General features: G+C 32.5%; 3 protein-coding genes across 3 annotated transcripts in view; 1 reads left to right on the top strand and 2 right to left on the bottom strand.

Annotated features, from left to right (window-relative positions):
• LOC107021362 (gamma-secretase subunit APH1-like) overlaps positions 1-2,769 on the bottom strand; it is a 6,624-nt gene extending 3,855 nt beyond the window's left edge. Inside the window, exons 1-3 of the mRNA XM_015222008.2 lie at positions 2,528-2,769; positions 1,743-1,898; positions 384-469 (exon numbers count right to left, since the gene is read on the bottom strand). Of these exons, the coding sequence (XP_015077494.1) occupies positions 384-469; positions 1,743-1,898; positions 2,528-2,640 (355 nt within the window). The 5' untranslated portion in view covers positions 2,641-2,769. The remainder of the gene's footprint in view (positions 1-383; positions 470-1,742; positions 1,899-2,527) is intronic.
• Positions 2,770-3,595: 826 nt separating this feature from the next.
• LOC107021495 (endonuclease III homolog 1, chloroplastic-like) lies at positions 3,596-10,731 on the top strand. The gene is made up of 11 exons (XM_015222171.2): positions 3,596-3,795; positions 3,919-4,040; positions 4,436-4,499; positions 5,799-5,858; positions 7,171-7,319; positions 7,973-8,039; positions 8,588-8,679; positions 8,848-8,985; positions 9,057-9,161; positions 9,680-9,763; positions 10,298-10,731. Exons 1-11 carry the CDS (start codon positions 3,663-3,665, stop codon positions 10,418-10,420), a joined length of 1,137 nt encoding a protein of 378 aa, XP_015077657.1. The 5' UTR covers positions 3,596-3,662; the 3' UTR covers positions 10,421-10,731.
• Positions 10,732-10,823: 92 nt separating this feature from the next.
• Positions 10,824-16,338, bottom strand: LOC107021133 (protein farnesyltransferase/geranylgeranyltransferase type-1 subunit alpha). The gene is made up of 5 exons (XM_015221734.2): positions 15,942-16,338; positions 15,313-15,422; positions 13,960-14,080; positions 12,409-12,504; positions 10,824-11,650 (listed from the first exon to the last, which is right to left on the bottom strand). Exons 1-5 carry the CDS (start codon positions 16,176-16,178, stop codon positions 11,174-11,176), a joined length of 1,041 nt encoding a protein of 346 aa, XP_015077220.1. The 5' UTR covers positions 16,179-16,338; the 3' UTR covers positions 10,824-11,173.
• Positions 16,339-20,895: the final 4,557 nt, after the last annotated feature.

The following is a 20,895-nucleotide window of genomic DNA, read 5'->3' as shown; positions in this document are numbered from 1 at the left end:
TAGATAGATAGATAGATAGATAGATAGATAGATAGATAGATAGATAGATAGATAGATAGATAGTACGAGCTTGCTGCGCTGTTGCATGCTGTGAAACTAAAATGTAACATGTTTTGCAACAAAAAGGTACACCCTCAATGGGTAGGCGAGCTGCTTCCACCTTTTTATTTTCCCGCTTATTGGGTTGGGTTAAGGTTAGGCCCTAGGGGTTTTCAGATCATTGTGACAAGTCTTTCCACACTCATTTTCCCTAGCCTCCCCATTTAGGTACCTTAGTGAAAAAAGAAAATTATAACAAAAAAAATTCTAGGGAAGATAGAAAAAGTATCAAATCTAAATACTAGAATTTACAAGACATGTAGCGAAAATGTTCAGTATTCTACCAAGAGCAATTTGCATCTTGTCTGTCATAAAGAGGCGAGGTTTAGAGACTCTGTCAGCAAACGCATCCAATAAATCCTCCAGCTTCCTGAAATAACACAAACATGGAATACAAAGTTAAGGGTAAATTCTACAAATAGAGTAGGATAAAAGTTCTTCCCGACAAATTAGAACCAATCTTTTGAGGTGACAGTTGTGACCAAGCAAAATCAGCAACAAATTTCCAAATGAGAAATATAAACCATGTCAAGCAATGATGCAACAGATAGAGGAAATCTGCTGAATATGAAAAAGGCAAACGAAAAGAGGGAATGAGCAGAAGGATAGATTTCTTGTTGAGGTCTAGTCCTCGTAAATATAAGCAGATGGGATATTCTACCAACTTTTAATTAGAAAAATAAGTTTCATAATATATCTGATAAATAAATTTGAATTCCTCATTTACTAGTTTTCGTAACCACGCATCATTTCCAACATGGAAAGCACGGCCATAAATCCTAGACAAAAGAGCCGGCAGGGATCAATAAGTGGCCATACACCAAGTCAGCATAGTATAGCAAGGAAACATGGACTATCTACTACTGATGAAAAGGATGTTTACATCTTAATAAAGCTATGTTTATTCATTTCTGCATGTAATTTACTTCATTTGGCTTCAACATATTCTTTACTCAAGCAGTTAGTTCCATGTGAAACTATATTAGTTGAAATACAAGGATTGGCTCTATATGTCAAAGGCTACTTCAGATGATTATCAAAGTAATGATATATCTCATCTTGGATTTCTGTGTGGTCACTCACAGAGGTATTGAACTTATATAATTTCCAGTGCAAGAGGTCTTCAAAGTGGCGCTCTCTAGATTATACTATGAAAATGTGAAGAGCCGACTTGCATACGTGTTAAACTCATATAATTTCCAGTGCAAAATGTCATAAACATGGCTCTCCAAATTAGAGGCATTATTTATCCCCAACAGACCTTGTATTTTGCTACTACATGATTGTAACTTGGAGTGCACCACTTTGATGATCTATTCCACTGGAAATTGTAAGAGTTCAATACATATGTAAATCCTTTACATTATCATAGCACATCAATCATGTGTATACTTCGAGAAAAAAATATCATGAGTATGAAACTCCAAAAGTTTTTGGGAAATCTACAAGTAATTCAAATGGCATAATGTCAACTTATCTATCTTCTATTTAGCATTTCTACTCTTCACACAATTTTTCTGCAAATAAACTACTAATTGGTTATAGTGAGATCTATATCGCCTATGGATTTCACTCAGTTACAACTTGGTCAACCAATGCAGACAGAAGAGTGTACACAAGACATTAGTTGTAGGCTGACTTACTTGTAAACTTTCCAGAAGAGAATACGAAGTCCTTCTTGAAAACCAACAGAAGTGAGTATGAGGATAGCATACGGCCACCATGCTGTTGTTTTTAGTGGAAGGAATGCCCTCCAAAGCGCTGACATTACTATCAGACTCATAAGCCATACCAATGTACTACCAAAGTAGAAAGAAACAATCATAAGTTGACAATACTAATACATATGGAAATCTGCTAACCCACAACACAAACCACACCACGATTGAAAAACACCAAACCGGTTATGGCAGAAGAAAACATCATATATGATGAAAATGTAACAACTAACAACAGTAGTAGTTCATATAGTCACCTTTAGTAAAGTAATAGAGCAACAAAGGGATTTCCTATTATAATCAAATGAACAAAGAATGACAACTATATGTCAGCATTTACCACAAACCAATCACATCCAACAACAACAACAACATACCCCGTGCAATCCCACATGTAGGGTCTGTAGAGTGTAGTGTGTGCACAGCCTTGCCCCTACCTTTTGAAAGTATAAAGATTGTTTCGGATGGACCCTCAACTCAGATTAAAAAAACCAACCACACCCAGTAACCAAAAAAAATTCAATCTTTAAGTAATAAATGACAACAATATGTCCCCATTTACAATGACCAAGTCACACCCATGAAAGGAAAAAACCCCACCAAGCTTGCCTCACTATAAAAGCACCCAATTTGTCAATAACTGTACTTTTCGAGAATTTGAAGAAATTTTCAAAAAAAAAAAAAAACTAAACCCTGAATTGGAAGTTTACCTTGAAAGAAGTGTGAGAATCAAGAAGGGTTTCTTTGAGATAAGAGCGATGAAGAGTGAGAGAGAAGGGCCAAGAGCTAACAAAGCGTATCCAATTCCTGCTGCAACTGTCATGGCTTTAGCTGCTTCCTTACCTGCAAATCAACAAGAAGAAAACTACTTTGGGGGATCAATGTTTCAAAATTTCTAAAAGAAAGAATGTTACTAATTCCTAAAGAATATTATCAAAATGGTCCCTCATGTATTGGATTTGCATTATTTTGGTCCTTGTTGATATCTCTAATTGATACATATAGTCCTTAAAAGTGCCTATAAAAAATTGATACTATGATTTTTCATTTTGAGTTCTAACTCTTAAAATTTAAGAATTCAATTTAAAGTTAGATTTGATTTTTTTAATAACTTAAAAATATTTAGAAGTCATTTTCACTTCGAAATGATTCCCTTTTTATATACATTAAGGACTATCAAGTATCAAAATAAGATAGCTTTTGATATATCAAAATCATTTTGATTTTACAATAAATTTATATATCTAAATATTATAATTTAATCTATTATAATATAAACGATTTTATCTTTTTATTATCTATTGTGAAAAAGATTATATTTTCCTTTTATTATAAAAAAGAAGTTGTATTTGTTTGTTGTGATTTATTTTTTCAACAAATATACTCATACAATCATATCTTATGGTTATATTTGTTATTCATCATTTTAAGATAGTCATATTCATTCTTTAACTATTTAAATTTAACTCCTAGCTTTTGAAAGATCAAATATCATATCACATTGTTATTATTCGATTTTATTTCCTATATATATATAAAAGATTCTAATAACAACTTAAATGTCAAATGTATTTATTTTATTTTAATTTATTCTTCTTTATTTTTTATATTGCTAAAGAGAATGTGTATTTCAAAAATTTTTGACAATTTAATTTCAACATATTACAAAGGTTATTTTATTATAATATTCAAAAAAAATTTATTTTTGAATATATTTATTAAAATAAACTAAATTTATCAATAATTAAGTTATTTTTGTCACCTATCCCTCAATTTCTTCTTTTTAATTTTTGATGCTGGCTCCGAGAATCAAGAAACGAAACTATGGTTTTGTTTTAACCAAAAATGTCTGTCTCTCTTCTGAGAAACACTGCGTTTCTTCCCTCAATCTCACTTGGAATTCAAACCACTTTCTCCGCCAAAATGCGAAGAACACGTAGCTCCCTCAACCAAGAAACCCCTTCTCAGAAAAACCCAGGTCAGCCAAACAATAAAGAATCCATTTTTGAGTTTAAAGGAGGCAACTTTTTTGAGGGGGTGGGGTGAGATTTCAGCTATTGTTGGAAAAATTTCTGTAATATTGAAGTTTTTCTGTGTTCAGGTTGTGATGGCACAGGTGGAAGCTCCGTTCCTGAACTTCGTGTTTTCATCCGAAGAAAGAGAGTTAAAAAGACTGTGGAAGTCATAGCCAAAGAGGTCAAGGAAGAATCTTCTGGCAAAAAAGTATGGTACTCCTACATCTTCATTACTTTTGGATTGAAATGGTTGTAACTTGTATTTAAAAGAATTAACCTAAATAAACGTCCATAATCCATGCATAATATGTGTATAGTTGTGTATAAGTCTGTAAGATATGTATACCGTCTAGAAAAAATGAAATGCGCGGCTATTTCTGTGAAGATACTTTGTATGTAAGTGTATTTACAGAGGGAATAGACTTACAGGACTTTTAGCATCCAAATTCAGAGTCTGGTAGTGCATCTAACTGATTAAAATTTTAACCATCTCGAGATACTTTTTGCTTTGATCGTTTGAGTTGTTTAAGGTAATTTGATCATTTGGCTTTTCAGTGACACAAAAGGAAAGAGAACTCTCTGATCTTTTTTTGGCTTTTGCAGCTTGTTAGACTGCCTGATATAGAGGATTTTTCCTATTCGAAGGACATTACACACCCCCAGTCAAGTAAGTCGCTAGTCTTTATTTTGACTCCATAAGTATTCTTATCACCATCAATGCATTGACAATTATTTGCCTAGATGTCCCTAATCAAAAGAACAACATTATTTGCCAAGCAGACAAGGGCAATGTCCGCACAAACCTAGTTATTTTAACTTGCTGCTTGTATCCTTGTGCCTGGAAAGTAACACCTTTTACCTTGTTAAGCTTGATTATTGTTGAACTTCATATTCTTGCCTACCCCATTCTATGGGGTACTGGTACAATAAATTTGACAATCAGTGCTTTAGTTTTTTATGAAATGAATGAACGCGATTGGATCAAAAATTTTGCATGATTAGATGAAGTCTTGAACATGATTTTGTACAAGTTTTTATCCAAGCTCAAGACACTAAAAACATACAACTTTACCTAGAACTTTTATTAGATGAAGTGATTGTCCAAAAAATGGAAAAATATAGAATATCCAAGTCCTGTAGTTATCTAGTGCTAAAAAAATGTTAGTGTGCGTAGTTGTTTATTGACTCAAAGAGATCAAGATTGAGTTGATGAAACCCAAAAAATTGCATGATTTAACTTGAACTAACTCTTGGAAGTTAAACAAGGATAAGTAAGAAAAAAGATATCAATACAGCAAAAGTGATCGAAGATGACTAATTGAAGTAAGTTTATGCGATGGAGTCCTTATAACCCGTCAGATATCTTTATTTTTAGATAGAAGCAGTAGTCATGAAAAACCTGACCAAGCATTTTGACTTCCCTGTGTTTCAACCAAGGTGATATGAAAGGAAGGGAAAAGTGTATGAGTAAGGCATGTAAAAACTATGTTGTGTAGAGAGAGGAAGTACGCGACCCATTATTTGCTAATCGTTTTATCTAAAGGCATATAGTATTTGAAGATCTATATCGGTGGCTTATCAATGACACATATAATGTCATGACAGCATTAAAGGTGCTGATAATTTGTTGACTAACGAATTTCTAAGATATAAAATATGTGCAGGCCTACTTAGAAAAAGAAAAATAAGTGACGGAAGTATAAGCACTTGTTTTGTCAGCAAGCAAAAAAAGCCTTCTTTTTGTATGATAGGGAAAGAAAGAAGGTAGAATTTTCTATGTTATTGCCATTTCTCTTGCATGTTTTTAATGATGCTTGAGTGGTATAGAACTCTGTCACAACTCACAAGTACAAGCTTTCAGTCACCTCTGCAGCTCTGCTATTTTTACGTTCCTGTCCATCAGCATTTGGACTTTCCTAATTTCCTTTTTTTCATCTTTGTGCCAATCATTCTTTATTTTGTGCAGCACCTTCCAAAACTGTGCGTTTGACAGGAGAAAAAACTCTACCCCAGTTGATGCAAACAGGTAAATGAGGTAATCTGGAGGTTCCATTATTGGTTCTGAAGTTGAAAAATATGTAGCTTTGGATAACATGGGAAATACATGTTGATTTAACTACCAAGAATTGTGCAAATGAGATTTAGGGTGGTAATGTGAACATGCACTTAAAGAAAAGGAAAAAACTTGTCACCTAAGGGATAAGTATTAAACCTGTGAGATGTCTTTTTTCTACTTAATTAAAGGTTCAAAAGCTCGTACTAGTCTATTTCAAATCTGAAAAGGAGAACCTCCTCAAATCTTCTTTCCTTCATGTCACTGCAGAGTGTTTTTTCCGGATATAATAAACCTCCATCTCTAGGATAAATTTTTTTAAACAGATCTTATCTCTAACTAATATCACATGTACAAACTATAATCCTGAAATAATTGATTTTTCTTGAAAGAAAACTCACAAAGAAAACCCAACTAGACATGTATATAGATTCTCCAAATGACTGTCTGGTCTGGTAGATCAAAAGCTTAAGTCTGGATAGTTAAAACCGTGAAACTATTTCTCTGCCAACTAGCTTGACAAATCTGCTGGTCAATGGCTATAACTTTCAGTGGAAGAGTCCAATTCATGGGATAAACAATATATATAGAAGTCATCAAGTGACACATTGAATAGAAAAATGTAGCATGAATGTAATTTTTTCTTTGATAATGTATGATTGTAGTTTTATACTACCAAAGTGAATGAAGAAGAAAAAGGAAAGAGTTCTTTGCTTCAGTTTATCTTTCTAGACACTCTTAGGTGACAAGGAATTAGCCTTAGTCTTGAATTAAAGTGATTCTGTTTGATGCTTTAATAGAATTCCATCTATGTTTTTAAAAATTGTTAACATGTTATATTTATCAGCACCCCAAAAAAGGGCTGGTACATCATATCTACAAATACAGCCCATGAAAAAAAACTTACAAGAGGCCAAGAAATCTAGTAATGACTCTGCATCATCTATTAAGCGTTACTCCAAAAATAAAAAGGAGAAATGCAAGAATTCTTGATCTTCTTGATTGAACTGCTCTTGCCTTCAAAACATCTTGCATTCTTCTTTTTCCAAATCGTCTACCATATGAAAGCGGGAAATATCTTCCACCACTCTTTGTCAGCAAAAGAGTTCTGTATTTTTGTGTGGTTTGCTATACCGTGGTTTCTTTTTGGTTTATATCTTACCATTGTTAGTTTGAAATAAATAATTCTTGAAGCACCTTTGTGTGCAATTCTGTGTTATGTTGAGCCAATGGGCACTTTGTCTTGGTTAAACATATCACTAAGCTAAGGTCTGTTCAAGGACAGAAATTAGAGGCTTCAGTCTATCTGATCCACTACAACCACCGTCGAACTGGGAAAAAGTCCTTGAAGGGATCCGCAAGATGAGATCTGCAGAAGATGCACCTGTAGACTCCATGGGTTGTGAGAAAGCTGGGAGTTCACTTCCTGCCAAGGTGATAATCTTTTTGCACTAATTGAACACGAGCATATTTATTGAGCCTTTCTTTCATGTGAAAAGGACATGGAAAAGAGTAAAATGAAGTTACATCAGAAAGGATAGACTTGAGCCTTTCTTTCGTGTGACATTAGCAACCTCTGGTCTAAGTAGAACTTCATGGGTCACATATACCATGGAACTAAATTCAAGGAGTGTAGTCAGTAGTGTATCTCCCTAAGCAGGGAGGTGCTTAATTTCAGCAATCTAGAGGATTATCCATGTTTTTACCCCATAAAAGGAACTATTTAACTCTGGAAAAGGACAGGCAAGAACATTTGTGGTGAAAGAAGCTCAGCAAATATAGACTTGATGGATGTTAATTTTTTTTATCCTGTCATTAAGGTTAGGGATTCAACTAATATCCTACTAATTCAGTGTTGCCTAGTTTAGGAAGTTATTATAATCAGACTATTTTTCAGTTGAAGATGCTTACGTGTTTTTGACAATAATTTTTCTAGTTGTTGATCGTGAATGGGTATTTCATCCATTCAAGTTTTATAGATTGTATTCCTTGCTGGCCCTTTGGTGGAGAACTCTTGAATTGTTGATGACTTCTGGATGCTCCATCTTGACTTTGTTGCTTATTTTGACACTTCATGTTTTTATCAGGAAAGAAGATTTGCAGTCCTTGTATCATCACTCTTGTCAAGCCAGACCAAAGATCAAGTTAATCATGGCAAGTTCTGAAGTTGCTAATCTTCTTATTTGAAATATCTCTTACTGATCTGTTCTCAACCTTTTTGTTTAATTTGCTTTGCTTTTCTACTCGAGGTTGCTAATCCTAGTTATATTGTGCCTAACATTTCAACTTGATTCTGTCTAAGATACTTCGTTTTCTACTGATTACTATATATCTTAAATGCAAAATTTGGTCGTTGTCATTGTCCTAAAATTTTTAAACATTCCTGCCTTTCCTTTTTGCATTTTTATTTGAAGAGCCTCATTTTATGCCTTGGTTATAGCATAAAAGCTTTGCTGATATCCCCGTGACCTTGTATGGTAAATTTTTGTATCAAATGCTCCTTTGTAACTTGAGAACTCTCAAAACTCATGTCCAAAAATGAAATACATGATTTTTGAGTTGAAAGTGCTAAATTGTCGTGTGTTCGCATTACCACATCATGTTTTGGTAGAACTAAGGCCCCGGTTCCAATAATCTGGAATACATCCATGCATGGAATGCTGTTATTTTACTTGTATTCATTTAGGACTTATTATCAACAGGAGCTGTCCAGCGTCTCCTTCAAAATGGCTTGCTTGCTGCAGATGCCATTGACTCAGCCAATGAAGAAACAATCAAGAGTTTGATATATCCAGTATGCCTTCTTTTATGCCAATTACTTGTATACTATAATGTTTTTGTTAGACCTAGATCAGCTGAAATGCAAAAAACAATTAAGAACATTAAGCACTGTCCTTTGATCAACATGTTTGAGAGTTTTCTGAACATTGATTGTTGATGTATGCACACGTTTCCCTTTCAGGTGGGGTTTTACACACGAAAAGCTAGCAACCTGAAAAAAGTTGCAAAAATTTGTCTATCAAAATACAATGGGGACATCCCTAGTTCATTGGAAGAATTGCTTCTGCTCCCAGGAATTGGTCCCAAGATGGCTCACCTAGTAAGGAAGCTGTGTTTTTTCTCTATTTCCTCATTTTCACTTGTAAACTAGTTCGATGTATATTCCTTTAGGTTATGAATGTTGCATGGGAAAACGTCCAAGGGATATGTGTAGATACTCATGTGCATCGTATTTCTAATCGGCTTGGATGGGTATCACGTCCTGGAACTAAGCAGGTATATCTTGATTCCCATCTGACAATGAGACTACATCTAACGTGGTGTCAGGAGTGTGTGATTATCATATCAATGCTATTGTTTTCCAATTTTAAACTAAAATTCACATTTGTTGACAAAAGCAAAAATATGTGGAAGTCCTTGGTAAAAAGAAAAAGAAAAAAGAAGCAACTCTTAACTCCTCCTGCCTTGCTTTCTTTCAAATAATTATGGGTTACCTTCATAATAGCAAATTTATGGTGTGGAGTTTGAGCCGAGGGTCTATGGAAAACAACCTCTCTATTTGACAAAGGTAGGGGTAAGGTCTTAGTAAATCCTACCCTCCCAGACCCCCACTTGTTGGATTACACTGGGTATGTTGTTGTTTTGTTTGAGCACTCCACTAACCATTTTGCGTAATTTAGGCCTAGTGTAGAACTAAATATATTTGAGAAACAGTTGCAGTATCTAAGGATCTATAAATTCTCTAATTATCATAATGCACTATGTTGTTTAATTTCTTACTTTGTTCTTGTTAGAAAACGAGAACCCCTGAGGAGACTAGGGAGTCCTTGCAACTTTGGCTTCCAAAGGAAGAATGGGTACCAATCAATCCTCTCTTGGTATGTCTCTCATCTATTTTTTCTGCATGCGTAATTTATAGCTACTTGTATTCAAAACTGGTAGGAGATTCTAGAATGGTTCTTTTCATCTTATCTTAGCGAGAGCCATCCATAATCTGCAAAAAGCATTATGCATGAATTCTGCGGTGTCTGATCATCATATATAGTTAAAGAATCCATCAACGTGGATGCACATTATAAATTCTTTGGTGGGAAAAAAACAAGGGTGCTGCTCATAAGCCATTGAACGACGTATCTGACAAGGGAACTTATCTTAAAAGCTCAAAAGGCTGAACATATTTACTTGAATTGATTCCACACTGGTGCAATGTTGAGAAACTGACCACCATCTCAAGAATCTCTTCTTTCTTGAAACTTTTCACCATCTGAATCAAGAAGAATATTTAGATGGTTGCGCTAGAGTACACAATTAGCTTTCCACATATTAGATCGTTTCTGTTTTTATGTACCTTGTGAATCACTTTTTGTTTTATTGCTTAGTTTACTTTTAAGTTTCACTAATCTTTAAAACAGGTTGGGTTTGGTCAGACCATTTGTATACCTTTGAGACCACGTTGTGCAATCTGTACAGTAAGTGATCTCTGCCCATCAGCATTCAAAGAGGCAGCAAGCCCATCGTCCACACCCAAGAAGTGACATCTGATGGAATTTCATCATGTTTTGCAGTGAGGGCACAGTTTTCTCCCATAACAATACCATTTTTTACTTGACCAATAGACAAATTTTGTGCTCTTAGCTCATATTTTGTCCGTGTTTTTCGTTCTTTTTCTGATGGGCTGGAAAGAAAACGCCTGGTTTTGTTTGGTGGGAGGATGTGGATAAGTTGAAAACTGGCAAAGTACATACTGTAAAATTAGTTCCATTTTGTACAGTTCACTATCCTGCAATGCATGGAGGGAGTAAGATCATGTTTTGGTTTGATATCAAGGGAAAGTTTTTCCAAGCTATCAATATTTTGTATTGATACTATTTGCTACATTCTTCACATTATCATTTTTTTTATTTACTTTGATAAAGATGGAGAATACTACTCTTACTTCACATTAATGCGTGCTTCATAAAAGAACACCTACTAAAATTTTCAAGATCTAACTCGACATGGGAAGTAACAGTGCATTTTACACATGCTACCAGCTTTCCAGAGTATTTTAAGTCACCAAAAGTATCAATAAGCTATGCATCCATATCCAAAACTTACAAAACATAGCAGAGCCAAAACTCAAGGCAGTACAAAAAGTCATCGAAAGTGACCTATTTTGAGTACAATGTTGCCAATCACAGTTTTTTTAGTTCTTCGTGATATTCAGTCACTTCCCAGCACATGTGCCCGAAGGATCACCTTAGATGCAAGTATGTATTTCGTAAAACACAGTACAATATTCTCACAAGTCATTCTTGAACACTCAAATTAGCCAACCTATCTGCATTCTGACTCTGAAGTAATTGAACCCGAACCATGCTTTTGCGCCAATTCCAATATTTTACTCTCATTGGATCAGCATGTTCCAAGATGGAACAAATTTTCTTTGTCAGTGCTAAATCTGGTGAGCATGACTGGGGAGTAAGAACATCTACAGCACTTTTCAATTCTTGGCTCGGTTCAAAATCATGACAAAGAAGATCCAACAAGAACCTCAGAGCATGCACATGACTATTTTGGGAGGTTAAGACGTCCAAAAGTACTGATGCTACTTGAGAATCCTGAACTAGAGATTGTGTGTCATTCTTATAAAGACCACGAAGATACCTCCAAGGACTTTCATTCTCTGGACTAGCTCTTATGGCTTGAACTGTGTAATTCACTTCCAATTCCCTCATTGCCACTAGGCCCCCTAGTAGAGGTGATCGTGTTACGACAAAGTATCTCTACAAGAAACAAAGTAAAGTTAAGAGCGACACTTCCTTCACAAAGGATTTTTACCCTTTTAATAATTTAAAGCATTAAGCATAAAAAAATTTTTAAAACAAGCATTAAACATTGTAAGAAGTACGCTCCTTGAGAATCTCAGATAATGCTAATATTATTCAGTAGATTTAAAATAATTATAATTATAATTAAAAGAAAAAAGAATGAAACTTTTGCAGGTAATTGGTCTCTCAAGAGTAAAATGAGAGTGAACAGTCAAACAGAAACTTCACTACTTCCATTACAATTAGATATATTGAGCTTGTTGTGTATGTTTCCTAGCTATTGTATGACAAGCAAACATCGTAATGAGTCAGTCTCACGCATACTTGTTTATGCATTGTCCATTAGCAAATTAACTTGAAGAAGGTTATTTGCAAATATGGAGACTTATGTGTCTACCCCATAAGTCCTTTCTCATTACAATTTCAGGGGTTTGGAGCAATTGAAGAAGTTAAAGTTTAATGGAAAAATATTATGCATCCAATTCTGTGCTCTATTTGACTTGTGTTATCACAAGTATTCCAAAATGGAACTCGGCATCTAGATTTCTAGGCATCTTAATAGTTTTCCAGCATAGTTTCAACAAGCCTCCAAAGGGATTGGCAGATGCTTCTTGTTTGAAGATCTCTTCGTTTATACCTTTGATTTTTGTCAGATGAAGTCATCTTGTCGCACTCTGTAACCTCATTTACTATCAAAAAAATTCAATCATTACCTGATTCCAAGCAGAATTGTTGTAAATATCATCTTCAAGGAGTTGTTGACAATAAGCAAGCTCATCTTCCCATCCTCCAAGTGCTTGAAGGACCCACTGCTTAAGTAGGAAAAAGATCAGTATTCTGGTTTGCTAATGAAACAAAGAAGCAAAAACTAGTCCAATGTTATAAAAGGATTGATCCAGGATCATCTCTTGCAAGTACCAGATTAGATCACTGAGGAATAAATAAAAAATAATTACTTTCGGTGTCTAACTGGAAATGGACTTTGAGGTATATTTGAAATTGTTTAGTCACTGAAGAAGCAAGCCTGCAAGTGGAGATTAAATACAATTTTGATGGCTACATTCCTGTTGTTTATGCTTTATAGGTGGTGTTGTTAGGGGCTCATGTAAAGTGCTTAAACAATGAGTGATGTACAGCGCAGGCCTAACTGCTTCGTCTCTTTTTAAGCCACACTATAATAGAAGCACCTAGGCAGCCACATCTGGCTGTTGAAGATATAGACACTGCTCAATATATACATATACATACATATATATATATATATATATATATATATATATATATATGCATATATTGAGCAGTGTCACTATCTTCAACAGCCAGATGTGGCTATATATATATATATATAGCTGGCAAGCTGATATGCTAATTGTCAAAGCAACGATAGCGATTTGGTAAGTAACTCAGAAAAGGAAATAAGAATTTTTTTTTTTTTTGATAACAATGGTGTTTGGGCAGCTTGCACGCAGCTTAACAATTCCATTGGGACCTGCTACCTCCCACCAACAAAGGTGTTGATACCTGAGAACTGTATCACCAAGGTTTAGGCCACACCCTTGGGTAAACAAAATAAGGAACTTAACACAAGAAAACTAGTTCTACTCCCAAATCAAAAACTTAAAACTGTTGCATCTGAAACAGAAAGTTAAATGAATATTAAAATTGATTTAATTTTTACCTCATATATTTTATTCAATTGGAATTTTATACACTCTTCTCTTTAAGAAGTGAGTGAACTTGAATAGGCTGATTGATCCAGGTAGCGACAGCCTCCAATCGAAAGGAACCGTTTGTACGCTAGAAAGTTCATGTATGTAGTAAATTTTCTTGCATTAATATATTTTCATCATTTGGAAATTGTTTTATATTAAAGCCCATGTTTTTATTACGCTCTACTTGTGAAGTCCAAGGAGAGTTTGGGCCTTTTCAAAGTTATATCTCCTTTGAAACACTGTTACAGGGCAAAATATAGTTGGGATTAATTACATGAAAGATGTTTATTAAGTGACATCGAAGCAAGAATCCAAATAAAATGTAATGAACTTTCATAGGAAGAGGGAGGTCCTAACATTTAATATGATCTTAAGTCACCCTGCTTTGAACTAGTATCTTGTCAATTCTATCTAGGATCTGGCTCAATTCATGGACTTGAATAATCTAAAACATGATTTTGGTACCATGAAACACAACTCATGCAAAAGAGCTTTTCCAAACAGGCAATGTCATTACTTTTACGAAACAAAAAATAGGGATACAAAGACAACCTGCCGATGGGACCAAGCATGATAATTTTTTGCATCCTGAGAAAATATTTTCTTGGTGAATTCAAGCTCATTTGTCACAGCATCAGCTCCCAGCTTCTCAGCAAGCCACCGTCTATGATGCCTGTAAATTTCTATAATTAAGAATTTCGACCAACATGTGCATACTTACAACTAAATACAAATAAAGAATTCAACAGATAAAGAATAACTTATGGAGGAAAAACTTTCTTTTTCTGTTAAGGCTATAACAGAGTCAAGTATAATATGCAGACACATAGGTACTGAAAAGGGTAAAAGAAAGTCATAGGCAAAAAAAACACCTAGCAAATCTTGAGACACGGACAACATGCAAGTGTACATGGGTCGCAAGAATTTGTACAAAAGTGAAAAGCATGTGGGCCAACTCAAAATTGAGAAAGACAATTAACACGGAGGATGGTACTTCCAAAAATAAACTTTAAAAAGTATATTTTAAAAAACAAAGATCAAATTTGAACTCAAGGATTAGCTTTGAGAAGGAAAACAATTATGAGCCTTGGTTGGATGACAAAGTGAAAGCATATTAAGAGCTAGAGTAGTAAGTTAAGGTCAAACCAACCATGATAGCTTAGACCCCGTTCAAGCTTAACATCCAAAGTTGCCAAAGAATGCTTATTTCATCCAAGCACAATGGAACAAGAGAAAAGAGAAAACGATCACGTTCTACGTATCTTTAATAGATATTGAGTGTGTTTGCATAATCTTATAATGCGGTTAATCCAGCTTATAAGCACTTTTTGGCTTATCTGTAGTATAAACCAACATCGACCAAAAATCATAAGTTGAACTCCAATTTGCGACTTATCAGATTATAAGCACTTTTATTTACCAAGTTTTTATAATTTTATCCCTAATATTTTTTTTTATAATTCTTGAAATAGATTTCCGAAACAAAATCCTTTACAAACAAACGAACAAAGCCTAGCTGTCAAATTTAACACTCACAAAAAGAATCGATACGTTTACTCATAATCACCTTTCAATAATGTTTCAAGTGATGCCAAGGGAGTGTACTGACTCAAGGGTATATACGGCATTCAAGAACCTGAGACCCACTGCAAGATAAGTGAGTTTAATACCCAAGATTTCCCTTGTCAATGAGTTTTCCTAATTCCAATTTTCATCTACAAAATTTGGTCTTCCATGCAGACAATTTGTGCAGTACAACATTTTCAGTTCACTGACAGAGTCTACAATCATGCAGTTCCTCCATGTGATATCCATTAGCCTTGGATAGGCGATATCGGTCACTTGTCAACAAAGCATTTACATTACATCACCTTTACTTTAGCGGAGACCTGATTTTCAACTTACCATATTTGATAATTTTTGGTATTCTCCCCAGCAATGCGATCAACAAACTTCAATTCTTCATGTAAATCAACACCCAATGCCTCCAGCACAACACGCCTAAATTGCCATACCTAAACATGAAAAGTTAACAGTTAGCTAACAATTCTGTAGTACAGTATAGTCTACAAAACAGCATCCTAGTGTGCACCATTATATGTATGTCACTAGTGTGCACCATATATATGAGTATTTAGATGTGTATGTGATAAACTAATATAGAGAAACCAAAGAACAACAGCTCCAGGCTCGAACCCTATATGCATGTGTCTCACTAAGTGTGTCCATGTATAGTTTGTGCGTGTGTGTGAAATAAAAAGGTATAGATAGACTTGGATATACAACTAAATCCTGGTTTAAACCCATATGAAGTGTTATGGTTCTAGAGCTTCCTCGAGCCTCAATGATGTATACAGATTCCAATCCAATTACCTCACGAAATTCCATTTTAAGTTCGAATTAGAACTCTACAGATTTTTACACACAAAAATTCCAATTATATACCAATATAATCCCACAAAACTTCCCACAATACTGCATTAAGGCAACCAAAATGATATAGCTGGAAGAGGTAATTGCAGTTACAGACTTACAGTGTAATTTCCAGGGTTTAGCTGTATAGCTTCAGCAGTAAGCTGGAGGGCGCGTGTAGATCGCTCATCGGCTACGTAAATTGCCCGGAAGTAGTCCATGGTTTCAGAGAAGTCTTCTGTGTAGGCTATGGGAACCACCGGGCAGGGCCCGTCGTCTTGCGGAACGGGCTTCACATCGGCCCAGTCGGGCCTTTCCTTGAAAGGAATTCGCGTTTTCGTCGCCTCACAACTGTCCATTTGATACTCGGCTCCGGGATCCGATCGGAAAACTGCCGGCGGTAGTTCAATACTGGAATTGCCTTCGGGGTAGCAGGAATATAGAATTAATATTAATGTATTTCAATCAATAAAAGGAACTATAAAAAGTCTAGATTCCATATCCCTATATCACATGACCAAATGCTTATTCAAATATTCTTATATATTATTCCGTCTCTTTTTTTATTAACTAAAAAATATATATTTTTAAATTATCATAAATAATATATCAAACGTTCAGTAATACTTTTAGGATATTAATGTCTCTACTATACATAAACTAAAAATATATATATCATTTATACTATATGCTTTAGTTTTTTAACGACAGATAAATCAATATCTCAAAAGCATGATGGATGATATCTACTTATAATATTTATGATAATTCGAAGATGTATTTATACTTTTTTTCTTAATAAAATTGATACTTATAAGTAGATACGTTTTAAAGTCGAAGAATTTTTTCTTTATTATCCATAAAATATTATTGTTACTATCTAAATGGTTTAACACGGTTAGAGATCACGTCTTATTAAATTAAATATATAGCATTGATTATAAATTGAATTGAATATGTTTGTACAAAATTTGTATAAAATATAATATTACATCAAAAATTTAAAATATAAATATTAATAATAATTTGTTATTATTTTTCCATGTGATATTAAAACGTTATATATTGATTCAAACAACTCTAACAAAATTGATATCGATCAACAACTTTAAATATCAAACATTATATAGTCGATTCTCTGAGCAACTAACATCAATTTCTCAAGTTCCTCTGTAATTGCATGCACATATTTCAAGTAACTAGGCATACTCAATTTCGATTGATAAAAAATGAGATATATCACTAACATATAAAGTGGAATTTTTTTTCCAGATCAACTAATTTATTTGGAATAGACTAGATAAAAACATTAACTTTAAATCAATAAATGTGTTAAGAAATTACATAACAAAGCATCAATCTTTTTCTATCGTACTCAAAATTTATTATCTGATATAATAGTCATTTTAGTTAAGTCAGATGTGAACATGTTCACCTTTATATCATAACTCTATCCATCAAACTCAAACTAAATAATTTGATTTTTCTATCAAAAAAATTATAGTAATTGCGAGACTTGAATTTTCATTTTTCATTTAATTGCCTTTTAGAGCCAAAATATCAAACTCAAATGATACATTGGATTGAAAAGATGTCGACTAAGAGTTACAAAAATATATGTGATAAGTGAAAATGATTGAAAAAAAATGAATTTGAAAATATTATGATAATTATAAAATAAGAAAATTTATATAAATTGAGCTGAAATAATATAAAAATATATGTGATAAGTGAAAATGATTGAAAAAAATGAATTTGAAAACATTATGACAATTATAAAATAAGAAAATTTAGATAAATTGAGCTGAAATAATAAAATGAGCCATTTACATTAATAACCAAAATTTTAAGTTTCACTATAAGGAAAAAGAATTTGTTATATATCTTCCTTTTATCTTATTGGTAAAATCACTTACCAAATCACTATTGAATTGATATTATTTTTATTTGCCAAAATAAAATTTTCATTCAATCAATTTTTCCCCTAAAGGCGGAGAAATTTAATATTAATTTTAAATACCCCCTCTCCCCCTCCCTCCAACAAAAAAACATAATTTTTAAAAAATATTTTATTTAAGAATGATCTTTATAAATATGGAGGATATAAATAGACAAATATCTTTTTAATTTATTATTAAATTTTTAATTATATACTTATATTTTATGAATATCTTATATTTTTCGTAAATTTTTTAAAAATAAAATATATATTACCCTAAAACTAAGCAAACTACATTCTTAACATGTAGTGTAGTGATGTACACATGCTCCAACTGTTATTCATTACTCCTATCATTTATATAATAAAAAATCTCTTTATCCCTTTTTCCATTAATAACAAAAATATATATTCTCTTTTTATTTATTGTTCTTCCTCTTTTCTCTTTTGTTTTTCATTTCCTTCTTCCAATCGCTTATCCACAAAAAAAATTAAAGCTATTTTTACTATCAATTTTTCATCAGTTTATAGCTCTTCAGGCATCTTGACAAGCTTAATTATCAAAACTCATATTTAATTTGGTTTATGAAATTCATGATTGAAAAATTTATTTTTAGTTATAATTATTTAATTAACTAGATTTTTCAATAAATAAAAAAAAATAGAATAAACTTTTATGATGGAAGGTGTGTAGTAATTTTTATTTTTTAAAAAAATTTGTTTCTACTATCTTTCTTCTTGCTTTTTTTGTCTTTACTATTATTTTGTTTTTTTGTGAAATAGTGAGATAATTAAGAAATATTTGATTTTTTTTGATAAATAATAATTTTAAGATTATTTGATGATTTGTGGCGTTAGTTAGAAACTAGTGAAACTAATTGTAAAAGAAAAGTTAGAAAATGAATTTTAAAAAATGTGATTAGTGCAGTGATGGTGATTCAAGGTGGAGCGAATGGTGGATTGGATGAATGTTGAATAATGAGAAACAGAGAAAAAACGAAGAAAAAGAAATGGGAGAAGATATAAATTTTTCTAAACTTGTCACGAAAAGTCAGTTACACGTTTATACTATTGCGACGACCTATTACACACCTGAATTACTTCAAAGTGAATTTATTTCAAATTTGACGCACATAGACCAGTCACATGATGAGAAAGTGTTTCACACTCGCGCCACGTCATCACCATGTAACTGCCACATCAATAATTAGTTCAGATTTTTTTGAAAAAATAATCCATGTCACCCAATTTCTTCTCTTCCCTATACACCATCAAATCCATCATTAAGTTACTACCATTGTTGCTATTATCATCAAATTCACTTCTCCACCACCATATATTTCACCACCCATAATCAAATTCACCACCGGAATCTTCCCACAATCATTGTCATCATAAAAAATCGATAACAAAATCATAAATTTAACTAATTAACCATCGGAACCATATCATTATCATTGAAATTCATCACAATCATAATTATAAATTCACCGTCCACATCAAAATCAAGAATTTCATTGTCATTATCGAAATTAAAAGTCACACCACCACAAAATTTTCACCTACCATCAATTCCAAACAAAAAATGATACACAATATACAAATTTCATTCAAGCTCAAAGAAAAAAATTGTGAAAACTTATATTTTTTAACAATAAAAATTTTAGTCGGACAATTGAAAAAGTAGTGCTCGATACTATTACTGATTTTGAAATAAATCTAGAGAGAATTTTTCTAAGAGAAAAGAAGGATCTATAAACATACATTAGAAAATTGAATTCCGTACAGAAGCTCAAAAACTTTTTACACACAGACAAAAAGCAAGATCTGATTTTTTTTTAATTTCAAATGCTCACAATCAACAAAAAGATACAAAAATAAATTGAATAATCCGTTCTTGACTTGACGAATTTGATATGAAAATAGTGTTTTTGATTAAAAAAAAAAATGAAGGAAGAAAGGTATGAAAACGTGAAGGGAAACGTGGGGTGGGAAAAAATTGCCTTTTTTTTTTTACTCAAACGCGTTTTTTTAATTTTTATTTAATTTTATTTCCATGTCAGCTTCGAGGGTGATATTAAATTCACTTTTGAGTAGTATAAGTGTGCAATAGGTCGCCTTAAATTTAAGCGTGTAACTGATTTTTCGATACAACTTTTGGAATGAATTTATGTACTTTCCCAAAAAGAAACTAAAAACTTAAAGAGAAAAGTAAAAAAATATATATTTAACAAAAAATCAAAATAAAAATATTATTGTAATGCTATTTATCAATTCTTATGCCTTCTAGCTACCTTCAAGAGAGTTAGGACACTTTTTGTGCCATGTCAGATCTAAATGTATAAATATTTCATTTTACAATAGTTTAGAGGGTCGATAGAACTCTCATAAATTGTAAACATATAATGAAAATTTAATAATAGATTAAAATGATATTTGACTATTTTGTAATGTAAATCAATTTATTATTTAATTCAATTTATTTAAAGTAATTAGAAATCATTGCAAGGCAAAGAAATTTGACAAAATTGATATGGAAGCAAAATAAACACAGAAAAGAATATCAAAAGTAGCCAAACATCAAAAGTAACAAGTTGAATTTGCCATTTATCCAAAAAAAAAAAACATTACATCATAATAAGTACAAACAATTACTATAAATAGCTTAGAGCTAGTTAGATATAAAACAAAAGAATTATCTCGGATTTATATTGAGGTCAGTGATTTTTAATTTTGTAAAACAAAATATAATATCTACTCATCTACTTTTAACAAGTAAAGTAAATATCTTTATTCTGAATTAAAATTTCAAAATCAATCAAATTTTCTTCATTAAAATTCAAATTTAAATTAATTAATATTTGATAATTTCACCATCAATTTACCGAAGAACAACAGAAAATATTGACATCTTAAAACTTAATTTTATACAATTTTCATTTTTAATCTATGATCAATATAAGCTTGAATCTTTAATCCAAACCATACTTTACAATATTTTTTTTAAAAAAACTTAGTATGTTCATTGATTAAAGTTTCATATATATTTTTTTTCACAATTAAATTCTATCTATAATTAAATTAAGGATCTTTTGAAAAAAAAAAGGAAAAAAATTAAAAGTTTTTATTGAACACGT

This window comes from Solanum pennellii, chromosome 6, assembly GCF_001406875.1.
Source record: "Solanum pennellii chromosome 6, SPENNV200".
Classification (NCBI taxonomy): domain Eukaryota; kingdom Viridiplantae; phylum Streptophyta; class Magnoliopsida; order Solanales; family Solanaceae; genus Solanum; species Solanum pennellii.
Note: the sequence above shows the minus strand (reverse complement) of the source record. Positions and strands in the feature narration are given on the sequence as shown.